This window comes from Mobula birostris, chromosome 21, assembly GCF_030028105.1.
Source record: "Mobula birostris isolate sMobBir1 chromosome 21, sMobBir1.hap1, whole genome shotgun sequence".
NCBI classification, from domain to species: Eukaryota; Metazoa; Chordata; class Chondrichthyes; order Myliobatiformes; family Myliobatidae; genus Mobula; species Mobula birostris.
This window is the reverse complement of record NC_092390.1, coordinates 27191215-27206889: the sequence shown is the minus strand read 5'-3', so window position 1 is coordinate 27206889 and position 15675 is coordinate 27191215. Positions and strand designations below refer to the sequence as shown.

Sequence of the window (15675 nt, the reverse complement as noted above, 5' to 3'; positions counted from 1 at the left end):
ACCAGAACAACAAAGAAAAAAATACCTTCTTCACCATCTGACAAATACTCGGCTTCAATGAAATTTTCAGGAACACTGGCTTTATGAACTGTGTGGTTTGAACAAAGATCATGATATTACCAAAATCATTCCGAGCTCTTACTAAAATATGGCTACAGAGCCTGTAGAAATCACAGACAGCAATGTGCTTGAAGAAACAGTTCTTTTAAATTAACCCTGGGTAAATGTTTTTCCAAATGTAGTCCCTTCAAGCAGTGGTTTTCAATTTTTTTTCGAAAAGCAAACGTTTCACTTATGCCACCCAATAACAAGATAAAGGTTAATAGTAAACACAGGAGACTCTGCAGATGCTGAAAATCCAGAGGAATATGCACAAAATGCTCAGCAAGTCGGGCAGCATCTATGGAGAGGAATAAACAGTTGATGTTTCAAGCTGAGGCCCTTCAGGACCTGATGAAATGTCTCAGACCGAAATGTTGACTCTTTATTCCTTTCCAGAGATGCTGCCTTACCTGCTGTGTTCCTCTGGTATTTGTGTATAAAGATTATGTGTTTAATAAGTCCATGGACCAGTTTTATTTAAAGGAGTGGAAGTAATCCATTTTGTTAAACATTCAGCAATTCACCAAAGGGACACTACCTCCAATTATAAAGCCAATAAAGGATTACTGCAAGCGTAAATATAGATTAAATATTGACTATCAGGAACTTCAACAAAGACTTGCAATGAGAGGTGGAAATTGTACAGCACTGAGAAACAGCTCATATTAAGGAAGAGGATAAAGGATCAATATTCAGGAAACTTGGGAAATGTGAATGAGAGTAAGAGAAAAAGCCAGACGATGACAATCATAAAGGAACAAAGACTATAACAGATTGTGTTTGGCTTACCTTCATCATCTGACACATCCAGAACCTCATTCATAGTTTCAGGAACATTCAGTTTATGTTTCTCTGTCACAAACTGTGGAAGATTACAATGTTTTAGAGGGAGAGAGAGTTAGGAAGTACTTCGAACCAGTTTTATTATTTTATATTCAACTGCACTATTTAAGATTTTATTTAATAAAATCCAAGACATATATGTATGATTAAAGTTTAGGATGTAAAATGCTGAAATTCAAATTGAACTTACCATTGTAGTTGTCATAGTTTCCTCAGTAACCACCTTCAACGTATCAACCACCGAGATATAACCTAGCCGCCTAGCAATGGCCAAAGCAGTATTTCCATTCTAAAATAAAAACAGATTAGTACAACACAAAAGAGAAAATTTAAATTATGATCATTCAGAAACAACTTTTGAGATTATAGTTTGTAAAATACATCATTATTGCTTGATAAATTCACAGATTTATCTGTGTATGCACTAAAAACCAAATTCCACAGCATGGTTTCCTATGAAAAAATATATTGAAATGTTTTCTGTCCTCTAATCACCTTTAATCAAGACCAAATAGAATCAGAGAGTTTAGAGCAAGAGATTATGCATGTGAGAGAGAGAGATTTCAAGATTTCACGTGTGCCTTCTTTGCACAATCAATTTACGGAAACCAAAATTTAAATTCTCCCAATATTCTTTCTTCAAAATATACTTTTAAACACAAACATTCTGACTAATATAAAAATACTATTTTTTTCTATTTCTCACTGCTGCTAGTTGCAAAGCTCTAATTCTTTACCATTCATTAAATTGGCATGCAAATTTCCAACGAATGTGCATAGTAAGAAACTCATGCCATTTGTGATTCCTTTACAGAAACTTAACATTTATTTGAAAAAAAAAAGTACTTAGGGGTATCAAAGGATAGATAAAAGGAAAGCCATGTTTCCGAGACTTTGCCCCACTACGGATCAATGGTACAAGTAATGCTTCTGAACTCTTCTTCCATCCACTGAGCCCTCACACGAGGAATATGCCACCAAGTGTGAGGAAGTTCTTGAGTATCCCAATTGAATGTTGTCTTTTAATTGATCTATGGAATAAATATTCTGTATCCTTTCATCAACTTTTCATAAATGGGTTAACTCCTACTCCCAACACCCTGCACAGTCTAATACACAGTACTCAGAAATAACAAACTGCTATGTTACATTTGACAAACTTCCTATTCCAGGGTGCTAAGGCACTGATTGTACTTAAAGTGTTCAATGCATAGCTGCAATACTTAACTGCGGGGTTTACCATCCTTTTTTATGTAATAGACCCCTAGTCTTAACCGAGGGGTCCATAGACCACTAGCTGGGAACCCCTGCTTTACTGAAGCATTATTCATTAATATAACATTAATAAGGAAAAGGATCAACTGTTTCACATGTATTGGGAATTTGCTGTGGTGTTGGCATGACTTGCAACAAAATACAACACTCAACAATTATAAAGAGTTATAAAACATAAATTAGAGATTAAAGTATGGATATGGAATAAAATGTGCGTAAACACAAATACCAGCATGTATTTACAATGTAAATAGCATTGTTAAAAATGTTTACAGTGCAGTGACAGGAACAATAGAAACATAGAAAACCTACAGCACAATACAGGCCCTTCAGCCCACAAAGCTGTGCCGTACATGTCAGAAATTACCTAAGGTTACTCATAGCCCTCTATTTTTCTAAGCTCCATGTACCTATCCAGGAGTCTCTTAAAAGACCCTATCGTATCTGCCTCCACCACCGTCACTGGCAGCCCAGTCCACGCACTCACCACTCTGTGTAAAAAAACTTACCTCTGACATCTCCACTGTACCTACTTCCAAGCACCTTAAAACTCTGCCCTCTCGTGCTAGCCATTTCAGCCCTGGGAAAAAGCCTCTGACTATTCACATGATCAATGCCTCTCATCATCTTGTACACCTCTATCAGGTCACCTCTCATCCTCCATTGCTCCAAGGAGAAAAGGTCAATTTCACTCAACCTGTTCTAATAAGGCATGCTCCCCAATCCAGGCAACATCCTTGTAAATCTCCTCTGCACCCTTCCTATGGATTCCACATCCTTCCTATAGTGAGGCGACCAGAACTGAGCGCCGTACTCCAAGTGGGGTCTAACCAGGGTCCTATATAGCTGCAACATTATTTCTCAGCTTTTAAACTCAATCCCACGATTGATGAAGGCCAATGCACTGTATGTCTTCTTAACTAAAGAGTCAACCTGCACAGCAGCTTTGAGTGTCCTATGGACTCGGACCTCAAGAACCCTCTGATCCTCCACAATGCCAAGAGTCTTACCATTAATACTGTATTCTGCCATCATATTTGACCTACCAAAATGAACCACCTCACATTTATCTGGGTTGAACTCCATCTGCCACTTCTCAGCCCAGTTTTGCATCCTATCAATGTCCCACTGTGATCTCTGACAGCCCTCCACACTATCCACAACACCCCCAACCTTTGTGTCATCAGCAAACTTACTAACCCATCCCTCCACTTCCTCATCCAGGTCACTTATAAAGATCACGAAGAGCAGGGGTTCCAGAACAGATCCCTGAGACACACCACTGGTCACCAACCTCCATGCAGAATATGACCTGTCCACTCTCTGCCTTCTGTGGGCAAGCCAGTTCTGGATCCACAAAGCAATGTCCCCTTGGATCCCATGCCTCCTTACTTTCTCAATAAGTCTTGCATGGGGTACCTTATCAAATGCCTTGCTGAAATCCATACACACTACATTTACTGCTCTACCATCATCAATGTGTTTAGTCACATCCTCAAAAATATTCAATCAGGCTCGTAAGCAATGACCTACCTTTCACAAGACCATGTTGACTACTCCTAATCATATCATGCCTTTCCAAATATTGATAAATCCTGCCTCTCAGGACCTTTTCCATCAATGTACCAACCACTGAAGAAAGACTCGCTGGTCTATAATTTTCTGGGCTATCTCTACTCCCTTTCTTGAATAAAGGAACAACATCCGCAACCCTGCAATCCTCCAGAACCTCTCCTGTCCCCATTGATGATGCAAAGATCATTGCCAGAGGCTCAGCAATCTCCTCCCTTGCCTCCCGGAGCCTGGGGTACATCTCATCCGGTCCCAGTGATTTATCCAATTTGATGCTTTCCAAAAGCTCCAGCATGTCCTCTTCCTTAATAAATACAGGCTCAAGCTTTTCAGTTCACTGCAAGTCATCCCTGCAATCCCCAAGATCATTTTCCGTAGTGAATACTGAAGCAAAGTGTTCATTAAGTGCCTCTGCTATCTCCTCCAATTCCATACACACTTTTCCACTGTCACACTTGATTAGTCCTATTCACTCACGTCTTAAATTCTTGTTCTTCACATACTTGTAGAATGCTTTAGGGTTTTCCTTAATCCTGTCCGCCAAGGCCTTCTCATGGATCCTTCTGGCTCTCCTAATTTCATTCTTAAACTCCTTCCTGCTAGCCTTATAATCTTCTAGAATCTCTATCATTACCTAGTTTTTTGAACCTTTCCTAAGCTCTCCTTTTCTTCTTGACTAGATTTACAACAGCCTTTGTACACCACGGTTCCTGTAGCCCACCATTCTTTCCCTGTCTCATTGGTACATACCTATGCAGAACCCCATGCAAATATCCCTTGAACATTTGCCACATTTTTTTCTTACATTTCCCTGAGAACATCTGTTTCCAATTTATGCTTCCAAGTTCCTGCTGATAGCCTCATATTTCCTCTTACTCCAATTAAACGCTTTCCTAACTTTTTCTGTTTCTATCCCTCTCCAACGCTATGGTAACGGAGATAGAATTGCCATCACTAGCTCCAAATGCTCTCCCACTGAGAGATCTAACACCTGACCAGGTTCATTACCCAAAACCAGATCAAGTACAGCCTCTCTTCTTGTAGGCTTATCTACATATTGTGTCAAGAAACCTTCCTGAACACACCTAACAAACTCTACCCCATCTAAACCCCTTGCTTGAGGGGGATGCCAATTGATATTTGGGAAATTAAAATCTCCCACCTCACAATAGATAGAGCGGGTGGGGTGGGGGGGGGTGGAGCATGACAAGTATGGTTGATCAGATTAACTACTGGGAGGAAGAAACATTTAACATGGCATGAAGTTTTTGCTTTAATAGCTCTATAGCGCTTTCCAGAAGGGAACTTTTGGAAAAGGCAGTTTGCAGGGTAGATAGAGTCTGCAATAATTTTCCTGCCCGCTCCTTTGTCCTCTTCACCCAACAACCGAGTATGGATGGGGCCCAATTACTAGTTGGTAGTAGTACTCCAGTGTGAAAAACAATCAAATTTAAAACAGGAGCTGGAGAATTGAAATCCAGTTAATCAAATGAATATGAATTAAAATGCTGGAATGTAATGATAATCCAGAAACTACATGTTTGTTCCAAACAGTGCATCTTGGTTTACCAGGATTATTTCAGGAGGGAAATTTTCCATTCTTGTTTTGTGCAATGTGGTCGACTCAGAAATGGCTCATTAAAATTGCCTAGTAAGTCACAATTCAGGGGGAGCTGGGGGTGGGTATTAAATTTCAGTCATGCCACTTGCATCCACATTGCAGGAATAAACAAGTAACAAAAAAGACTAGACCAGATACAAGCAAGATAACACTATAATACAGAATGTGTCCAATGCAGCATGCATCTGAGTTGGATTAAAGGGCTAAATTAGTTGGAATGACTGAACCTCTAACTTATTAAAGATTAAAGTTTAGCTTTATCTGTCACATGTACATCGAAACACTGAAACAGACAGTGAAATACTTTATCCACATCAAGTCAAAACAGAAAAGATTGTGCTGGCCAGCCCGCAAGTGTCACCACACTTCCAGCACGACATAGCACTAACCTTAACCGTACACCTTTGGAATGTGGGAGGAAACCAGAGCACCCAGAGGAAACCCATGCAGTCGTGGGGAGAACGTACAAACACCTTACAGGCAGTGGTGGGAATTGAACTCTAATCTTATAAATGGTGCTGTAATAGTGTTACTACTAATAATAATAGAATTATTACACTATTAATCAATATAACATAATGGACCAGGTGTACACTGGCCAGATGTGGTTTATAAAACCTTTTATATTTGGTCAAGATCAGGTCTCCAATATGTTAATATTTTTGATATTTAATTTTATATTCTCTTTTATATTTAATAAAATATACTTAATAGTGTGGGCACGAGGCCAAGTGGTTAAGGCATTGGACTAGCGACCAGAAAGTCGCGAGTTCGAGCCCCAGCCAAGGCAATGTGTTGTGTCCTTGAGCAAGGCACTTAATCACACATTGCTCTGCAACGACACTGGTGCCAAGCTGTATGGGTCCTAATGCCCTTCCCTTGGACAACATTGGTGTCGTGGAGAGGGGAGACTTGCAGCATGGGCAACTGTTGGTCTTCCATACAACCTTGCCCAGGCCTGCGTCCTGGAGAGTGAAGATTTTCCAGGCGCAGATCCATGGTCTCGCAAGACTAACGGCTGCCTTTAATTTATATTTAATAATGTATTTTACACCGCCTTATTTATCCAGGACTCTGTCAATTGTAGAGAAGCCAGTTCCCTGCAAGTGAATGCCTGCTTACCACTGTGACTTCATCTGGAGAGGCACCATGCTGGAGGAGGATGTTTATAATGTGAGTATGCCCCTGCTGTGCAGCCTGGTGAAGAGGGGTGTATCCATTCTGAAGTAAGGTCAGAAGAAAGGGTGCGTTAATGTGGCGCAAGATAAAAAGGTTTAGTTGGTTTAAAATTATATCAAATGTAAACATTCAGGTAAATTGAACCGACCTTTGTCTTGGCATTCACTTTAGAGTTGTGTTGCAGAAGAAAGTTGACCATCTTCACATTCCCATAGTGGGATGCTACATGGAGTGGAATATAACCCATCTACAGAACAAAAGCGAGACTATTTAATCTTCCACTGGGAAATCCAGCAGGAGGAAGTACAATAGATAGTGTGGCTCAATTGCACTGCGATATCATTGTTTCAAACAGATGAACGCCCTTGTTAGTATCTCTGATTTGTCAAGGTGTTTTATGCCTCGAGCCTTAGATTTAACCCAGAGCTAACAGATCTATACAAATATTTGCCCTCCACACCTCAACCCGGCTTAATTTAAGACCAGCTGGTGAACTTTCCCTGTGTGCTGCTGGCCAGAAAGAAAAACTGATGTAGATTCTCACAGAACATAAGTAAAAACCATTGTTTCTTTCCCCAGAGTAACTTCCTCCAAGAATCTAAGCTGTGATTTAAAGTCTTCTCAACTACCCGCATGATATCGTGTTAAGCACAAATGGCAGTGTAAGGTTTTGTCTTGTCACAGGTTTTTGTGCCATCTATGAGGCTCTAGTTTCCTCCAAATTGATCACTGTGCTTGCATATTAAAATAGTGATTACATTTCAAAAGCATTGGACAACTAGTAAACACTTTAGGGACTGATGTCTTTTTTTCTTCAGATGGTGCTATCGTCTCCCATAATTAAACATTTTATGTCCTGAACGCCAATACATGATGACAGAGAGCTGGTAGAAGCATGATGTCCTGAAGCATTTTCCTGTGAAGCTCCAGTTTCAAACTTGGCAACTCGCACAAAATGCTGGTTGAACTTAGCAGGTCAGGCATTATTTATAGAGGGGAATACACAGTTGACGTTTCAGGCCAAGACCTTGCATCAGCACTAAAAAGGGGGAAGAAGCCAAAAAAAAGGAAGTGGGTGGAGGGGAAGGAGTACAAGCTGGCAGGTGATAGGTGAAGCCAGGTGAGGGGTAAGTTGGGTGGGGGGGGGCAAGGGGGATGAAGTTAGAAGCTGCAGGGTGATAGATGCTGAAAGAAGGAATCTGATAGGACAGAACAGTGGGAGAAAGGGTAAGAGGAGAGGCACCAGAGGAAAATGATGGGCAGGTGAGGAGAAGAAAAGAGGTAAGAGGAAGACCAGGTTGGAGAATGTAAAAAGAAGAGGGAGGGGGAGAAATTACTGGAAGTTAAGAGAAATCAATGTTCATGCCATCAGTTTGGAGCCTATCCAGACAGAATATGAGCTATTGTTCCTCCAGTCTGAGAGTGGTTCATTGTGACCGTAGAGGCCATGCACAGGCATGTCAGAATGGAGATGGGGCGTAGAGTTAAAATGGGTGACCACCGGGTATTCCTGCCTTTTGCGGCGGACAGAGCGAAAGTGCTCGATGACGTGGTCCCCCACTCTACAAGTTCTTACCTTGGTTTGTGGATCAATAGCAGCCCCCTGATTAACTAGTACTTCAGCAACGTTCACTCGGTCCTCTTGAGCAGCCAAATGGAGGGGCGTTAGACCACTCTGAAATCCAAGTTAGACACTGTTAATGGAGCAGCCATCAGATCTTACAGCAATGAGTTACACCAGCACAGGTTGTGTACACTAAACTGTAAACAATGCATGTGTAATGCCGATTGTTTTCCACTCTAACTACAACTCTGTGGCAATAAATATTTGATGTTGAGCCAGGATATCTTTTTTCTAATTACAACAAAATCAAAAACTAAGACACAGATGTATCAGTGGTTTGTCTCTATCAGTTTACAGAGGGTTCAATTAGTAAGAAATCTGGTTTCAGAGCGAGTGAGCTCTGTTTATATTTAATCACTGTTATGTCTTTATTTATTTAGAGATACATTAAATAATAGGCCCTTCTGGCCCAACAAGCCTGCATGCCCCAATTAACCTACTAACCCCTACTTCTTAAAATGTCAGGAAACCCAAACATCCAGAGGAAACCTGCCTTCACACGGAGAACGTTGAAACTCCTTACAGACAGTGGTGGGAAATGGACTCAGGTTACCAGCACTGTAAGGGTATTGCACTAACCACTACCATGCTGCCCTAAAAAAAATTCCCCTTGAGCCTGTGCATGAAGACCAACTCCAGATCCCGCTCTGAACCGCTCAATGTAAGGAGCGGTTGAGTCCCCCACTCAAGTTAATACTTAAATCACCGACTCTGTGTACTCAAAGGCAATCCACGACAATGGGAGGCCGCCACCCCGCCAACTTAACCCACGAGCCTTGTGAAGACCTTGCCTTAAGGCAAACTTTCCCTTCAACAGACGTAGACTGAAGAGTGTAACTGTACATCAGTATCTTTAATGCATATACAGCAACACTGTTCCTGCATTGAGCATTAACTGCTGCGGCCAGACACATAAACTGACTTGTGTGCAGCATGTTGAGACTCAAGACAGTCAACAGAAAAATCACGTGGAATGAGCAGTATTTAGTGTGATAAATTTACAAACATATTCCATTAATAACACCAGTAGATGAACTTATAATGGAAAAAAATAACATGAAATGGGTATAGAGGCATAGAGTTAAACTAAATGATTGAAGAAACCAACACAGTTGAAAAGATTAATTGAATGGGCAGGTACCTGGAAGCCATTTTTGAAGTTTTAGGTCCTGCCACTAAAGTTGAATTTCATCCCTGTGATTTTTAGCATATGGCGGATAGATATTTTGTTCCCCACAACATCTCTCACCTACTTTCTGATTTCCCAAACTTATCAACATCTTTCACTTTAAATGAAAACCGGCGATTCCTTCTCAAAGTCAAAGTACAAAGTCACCATATACTGGCTTGAGATTCATTTTCTTGCAGGCATGTACAGGAAAATAATGAAATGCTACAGAACTTGTGAAAGACTACACATAAACAAAGACTGAAAAACAACCAATGTGCAAAAGACAAATTGCGTAAATAAACAGAAATCAAAAAAGATACTGAGAACATGAGTTGTAGTGTCCTTGAAAGTGAGTCTGTAGGTTGTGGAATCAGTTTATTGTAGAAACTATCTGCTACAGCACTGAATCATTATCGATCATGGTGTGAGTCACTGATTGTGTCTCTCCATGTAACGGGACATGGATTGATTTTATAGGCCCTATTTATGTCTTATTTATTCATTGCCTGTGGATTTCATTGACAATGCCACCATTTATTGCCTTTCCTTCATAATCTGAGAGTATATTTTCCATGGTGGGGTTCAAAGATCAAAGTAAGTTTATTTTAAAGTATGTACAGTATATGGCACCATATATTGCCTTGAGATTCATTTGCTTGCAGACACTCACAGGAAAAATAAAGAAATAACAGTAGAATTTGTGAAAAACTATACATAAAGACTGACAAACACCCAGCTGCTCTGATTCCAACACTGCTGCTCCATTAGGCAATTCTTGTGATAAATTCTATTTAGAAACAAGTGTTGACCTCTAATGTAAATGCTAAATATGTCATCACGTAGTGCTTGAACCAAAGCAATAACACAATGCAGAATATGGTGTTACAGTTACTGAGGAAGTCCAGTGCAGGTAGGCAAACAGGGTGCAAGGGCTAAGAAGAGGTAGATTCAGAGGTCATGAGTTCAATAATGTGTAAGTCAGGGATTCCAAACCTATTTTATGCCATGGACCAATACCATTAAGCAAGGGGTCCAAGACCTCAGGTTGGGAACAGCGGATATGAGTCCGTTTAAGGGTCTGATAACAGCGGGATAGAAGTTGTCCTTGAGCATGTTTCTAGGCTTCTCTATCTTCTACCCAAAGGGGGATGAATATAGAACATCCGGAGGTGGGTAGGTGATTATGAGGTGATTATGTTCGTTGTTTTCCTAAGCCACTGGGAGGTGTAGACAAAATTAACCGAAAGGAAACTGATTTTTGGAATGGATAGGGCTGTGTTCACAACTCTCCGCAATTCCTTGCTGTCTTGGGTGTACCAAGCTATGATGCATCCAGACAGCATACTTTCTGAGGTTCATCTACAAGAATTGTCAGGGAAAATTCCTTGCCCTCGGAGGAAACGTAGGTGCTGGGATAGTGGGCATGTGGAACAAGTTGCCAGCGGAAGTGGTAGAGACAGGTAAAAGATATTCAGATAGGTTCATGGATAGTTGAGGTTTAGATGGATATTGGCCAAATGGGATGAGCTCAGCTAGGCACCATGGTCTGTATGGATGAGTGGTGCATAACTCTATGACTAAGGGGAGGTAGCAGGACTGTGGCAAAGGTAGCATCATATAACATAGAGGAGATTGATGGATTACACACAATCAATATGATCTCAGGTGGCTTGAGAGGAAATCCCACAAGAATCTTGCTTATCTGCCCTCATATCTGCCACTGTTTCTTTGCCTCTCCTGAGAAATGGTTACTTGTTAGAAGTTTGTACAGTTGGAAGATAAATGGACAAGTTAATCTGCTCCCACTTTGTTTTACTTTTCTCTGTCCTTTATACATTCCTTGGATGATGACTTATTGTAGGGTACATCTGGAGAGTGATTAAAAATTCATTTTATGAGCAGTAAGGCATGAGCAGGAGCAGGGGGGTCATGAGGAGAAGAAGTTCTCAGACCACTGACCTTGTTTCCGAGGTTTACGTCTGCATTTCGAGTCAACAGCAAGGATACCATGTCAACGTGACCCTCCTGTGCAGCAAGGTGTACTGGTGTAATGCCTTGCTTGGTCACTGTGTTGGTGTCAGCACCATATTCCAGTAGTGTTGTTGCAATATCCATCTGATTCTTCTTGGCAGCAATGTGTAGGGGTGTGTAGCCATTCTACAAAAGAGTAAGAGAAAGAAAAAACGAAACCTTGCTAACTGGGATTAAAGAGCTAACCATTTCAAAATGTACCCTTCCCTGTGGTAAAATTGGTCTTCAGCTTCTAAAATATGCAGTATATCATCTGTTGAAAGATAACAACTGCTACCAATTTATATTTTAATAAACCTACAAAACTGATCACTTAATTCACCCCCTTGTACTGAATATGCAAATAGCTGGGTTTTTGCTGCAGAAGGCAAAATAACCCCCAGGATTGCCCTGGTATTTCCAAGCAGGAAACTGCCACCAATAATCTGGGATTAAAATCAGCAGCTTGGAAAATAATACAAAGGTTTCTTTAAAATGTTTATTAAGTTTTATTTACCAATTACAGAAGTATCAGAGAGAGAAAAGGACTTTGAATGACATTGATAGTTATCCACAAGGCTGATGAAGAGTCCACTTGTTGTGCCGTTGAGAAAAAGATGGTCCTTCACAGACACGATGAACAATCATGGCAAAAGTGTGGGAGGTAAAGCGATGAAATCTTCAGGAATACATCTGACCATAGCTGACAACTCTAGCAATGTGTACTTTATCAAACATAACCCATCACAATTCATTTACCAGTCAGACAACTTTCAGCTGGATGTATTGATGGATTCATTTTAAAGACAAATGAAACAGGGACAAGATAAACAGATATACTCTTTCTTTTATAAATATAACTTTTTTTAAACTAGTTTTAACTTTTTGGGTGGGGTATTAAGACTAGGGTGTGAGTGGAAACAGAGTGATAACAATATTTTTATTATTGCCAGTCAGATTATAAAAATAATATTGATAAACAGATTTCAACCTAAGACATAACTGACAAGAGAATAGGCCAACGATGAGAAAAGTATCAGGTAGCAAATTGTATTTGAATAAATCTCCCATCGCACCCACCACTTCCCCAGTATCGCTCTTGATATTGCATTATGATTGAAAATTATGCCAGTCTTAATAAATACTAAAAGGTTGAATATATTTTAACAGCAAACAACTGGTCGCAATGCTCATCATGGTTGATCTGGACTAGGCATAACAACAGAGAAGCATACTTTAAGAGTTGGAGACTGAAAGAGCAACCAGTGAGGGAACTGAAGACAGAGTTTGGTTGAAAACCCCTTGAGGGGCTGATTATGTGAATATGAAAGTAAACGTGTAATCCAAATCAAATCAGAGTACTATAGCTTCCAACTTTTGCAGATGACACATCAGAGTGGGAATGATTTTAGCCCAAAGGTCAGAAGCAGCCAGTAAATACAAAAAAAAAAGGCCACATGCTGTGAAAATCCTATTCCAAGTCAGACTGGGAATAATATGCAATTTCCCTGTCAATTAAATCCCATGATTATACTGTTCCAAGAGTTTTGGGATGGATTCCTGTACACTGTCGTTTAGTTACAGTACTTTCACCAGAAGAGTACTGTGATCTCATTAAGAGAAGCTGGTGCAGTTTTCACCATCAGTTCTGCCAAGTTAAATGAGTTGATCCAGTAAGTTTAAAAGACTATTCAGGGTACTGTATTAGTCACTGCAATTGTTTTTCAGAACAATGTCCATAATTTTTCATTAAAGCATTTTTTGTCAAACATTGTTAATTGGTTTCTTGTTTTCAGACTCCCAAGTACAAATCACTTCGCTATTTTTATGCTGATGTAGCTTATTTTTAAATGAACACAAAATAATTGTTTTAGAAAATGGGTAGAATGATGAGATGCTAAAGATCTCTGATTCACAAGGAAAGCCAAAAACTAGACAAAATATTGCTCTTCACAGTTCTTTCACTGTTGTTCTGCCTCTGTCATGTTTTTTTTATTTTTAGCCGTGGATTGCTGGTATAATTGATGAACAGAGGCTTTAAAGGACTTGGTAACAAGCAAAGTCCAACAACTGAACTGCAAGACATTGAGGTGGGCTTTGTAACAGAGGAGCCATAAGTGGTCTGAAGAAAAAGTAGCAAATTTCCTTGATTGGAACAGTACTTCTAAATTTTTTTTTCCCCTAGAATTCAAAGTTTCATGTAAAGATAAACAAAGCCGGTGATAACATGACTCTTTCTTTAATCACATCTGTATTTTATTTTAAGTATATTGAACAAGTAGACTTGTATTTAAGAATATGTTGGTAGATTTTGCACAGATAAAAAAAACAAAGTTAGAATAGATGAAATTAAGAATAAGATCAGCCAAGATCCAAGTTAATGGTGTGTCAAATTTCACCAGCGATCATGGGTAATCTCAATGTTAGTACCTGCGTTATAATGTACGTTGTTATAATTCAAAGGGCCATGAGTAATGAGCATTGCAGTTGGGTAGATGAATCTTCAGCTTGAATAGTTAAAATCAAACATACTAAACTGTTAATTACTTTAAAAAAATAATATTCAGCCCGTCTTGTCTGTGTGTACCATCACCATTTTTTCACTTGTCTCTTGTTGTAGAAAGTGTCTCACCTATAATTAGTAGCAGGGGCAATATTGTCCACTTTAACTTCAGTCAGGTAACATGAATGGGCCAGACTGTGACATATGGTACTTGATGTGCTGAAAATGTTAACTTTGCATCCACGTCAGCCAGATCACAAAACCAGCTGAAGGGCAAGGTTAGAAACGATGGGCAAACAGGGAAGTTTGGCGGCCTGCAAGATAAAGGGGTGGCTGCTATGTGACAGTTTCATAAAGTTCTTGCTAACCCCATTCCTGATGTGCTGGTTTCAGTCAGGGCACTATACCTCAGAAAAGATTTACTGGCTATAGAAGTGGTAGAGATTGATCAAGAGTGATGATGAGGCCACAGGGTAAATGTAATCTTGTATATCCCTGGATATATAAAATAAAGAGTTGATCTGGTGGATGCAATTCAGACGGTTAAAGGATTTGAAAGGGAAACTACTTCCACAGCTGGAGTACTCTAGAACTAGTTAGAAATACACTGAGTGGCCACTTTATTAGGTGCGCCTACACCTGCTCATCAATGCAAATATCTAATCAGTCTATCTAATCTATCTAACTGATTAGATATTATCTAACTGATCTATCTAACTGATGATATCTAAATATCTAATCAGTCTATCTAATCTATCTAAATGATTAGATATCTAAATATCTAATCAGTCTATCATGTGGCACCAGTTCAACGCATAAAAGCATGCAGATACTGTATGGTGAAGAGGTTCAGTTATTGCTCAGACCAAATATCAGGATGGGAAGAAAAAATCTAAGTAACTTTGACCGTGGAATGATCATTGGTGCCAGATGAGGTCGCTTAAAATAATCAGAAACTGCTGACCTTGTGGGTTTTCACGCACAACAGTCTCTAGAGTTCACAGAGAACGGTGCGAAAAACGAAAAAACATCCAGTGAGTGGCAGTTCGATGGGCAAAAATACCTTGTCAATGACACAGGTAGAGGAGAATGGGCAGACTGATTCGAGTTGACAGGAAGGTGACAGTAGCTCAGATAATCATGCTTTACAACAGTGGTGTGTGGATGAGCATCTCTGAATGCACAACACAGTAAAACTTGAAATGGACAATCTACAGCAGCAGAAGTCCACAAACATACACCCAATGGCCAGTTTATTAAATGCAGGAGGTAACTAACAAAGTGGCCACAGACAGCAGAGTTTTTACTATTTTGAAGCAATCATTCCCATAAATGGTAATGAAATCTCATTTCTCCCCCGGGCAAATGAGAATGTAGGGGGTCCGGTGATAATTCCGGGAGTGAAGTTTGTAGATTTACATAGCTAATAGCATAAGGGGATAAAGAACCAAAGTTAGAATAGTTGAAATTAAGTACATTTAGGCAAGATCTAAGTTAATGATGGAACTGAATGGCCTTTCTCTAGTCCTGTAATAATAACATCATATGGCAGAAATTGGGAATGTGATTGGAAAGAGGCTCACAGGGCAAGAATGAAAGGCACACAATAAGGTATCATGTTTAAGTTGAACTGATTTATTTGTATCCATCCAAGTTGCATCCAAAAGGTCTTTATAACACTGAGCTTACACCAAGGAACCAAAGTATTCTGAGCTGCATACAGATGGGCGTCTACTGAACCCAAATGATGTTCCTGCTCTGTTCGACATGACTTC

General features: G+C 39.9%; 1 protein-coding gene across 2 annotated transcripts in view; it reads right to left on the bottom strand.

The window, feature by feature from the left end:
* ank3b (ankyrin 3b) overlaps nt 1-15675 on the bottom strand; it is a 390132-nt gene that overhangs the window by 128267 nt on the left and 246190 nt on the right. For both annotated transcript variants that reach the window (XM_072239211.1, XM_072239212.1), the window contains exons 17-23: nt 11347-11544; nt 8169-8267; nt 6741-6839; nt 6536-6634; nt 1136-1234; nt 892-964; nt 26-88 (exon numbers count right to left, since the gene is read on the bottom strand). In XM_072239211.1, the coding sequence (XP_072095312.1) occupies nt 26-88; nt 892-964; nt 1136-1234; nt 6536-6634; nt 6741-6839; nt 8169-8267; nt 11347-11544 (730 nt within the window). The remainder of the gene's footprint in view (nt 1-25; nt 89-891; nt 965-1135; nt 1235-6535; nt 6635-6740; nt 6840-8168; nt 8268-11346; nt 11545-15675) is intronic.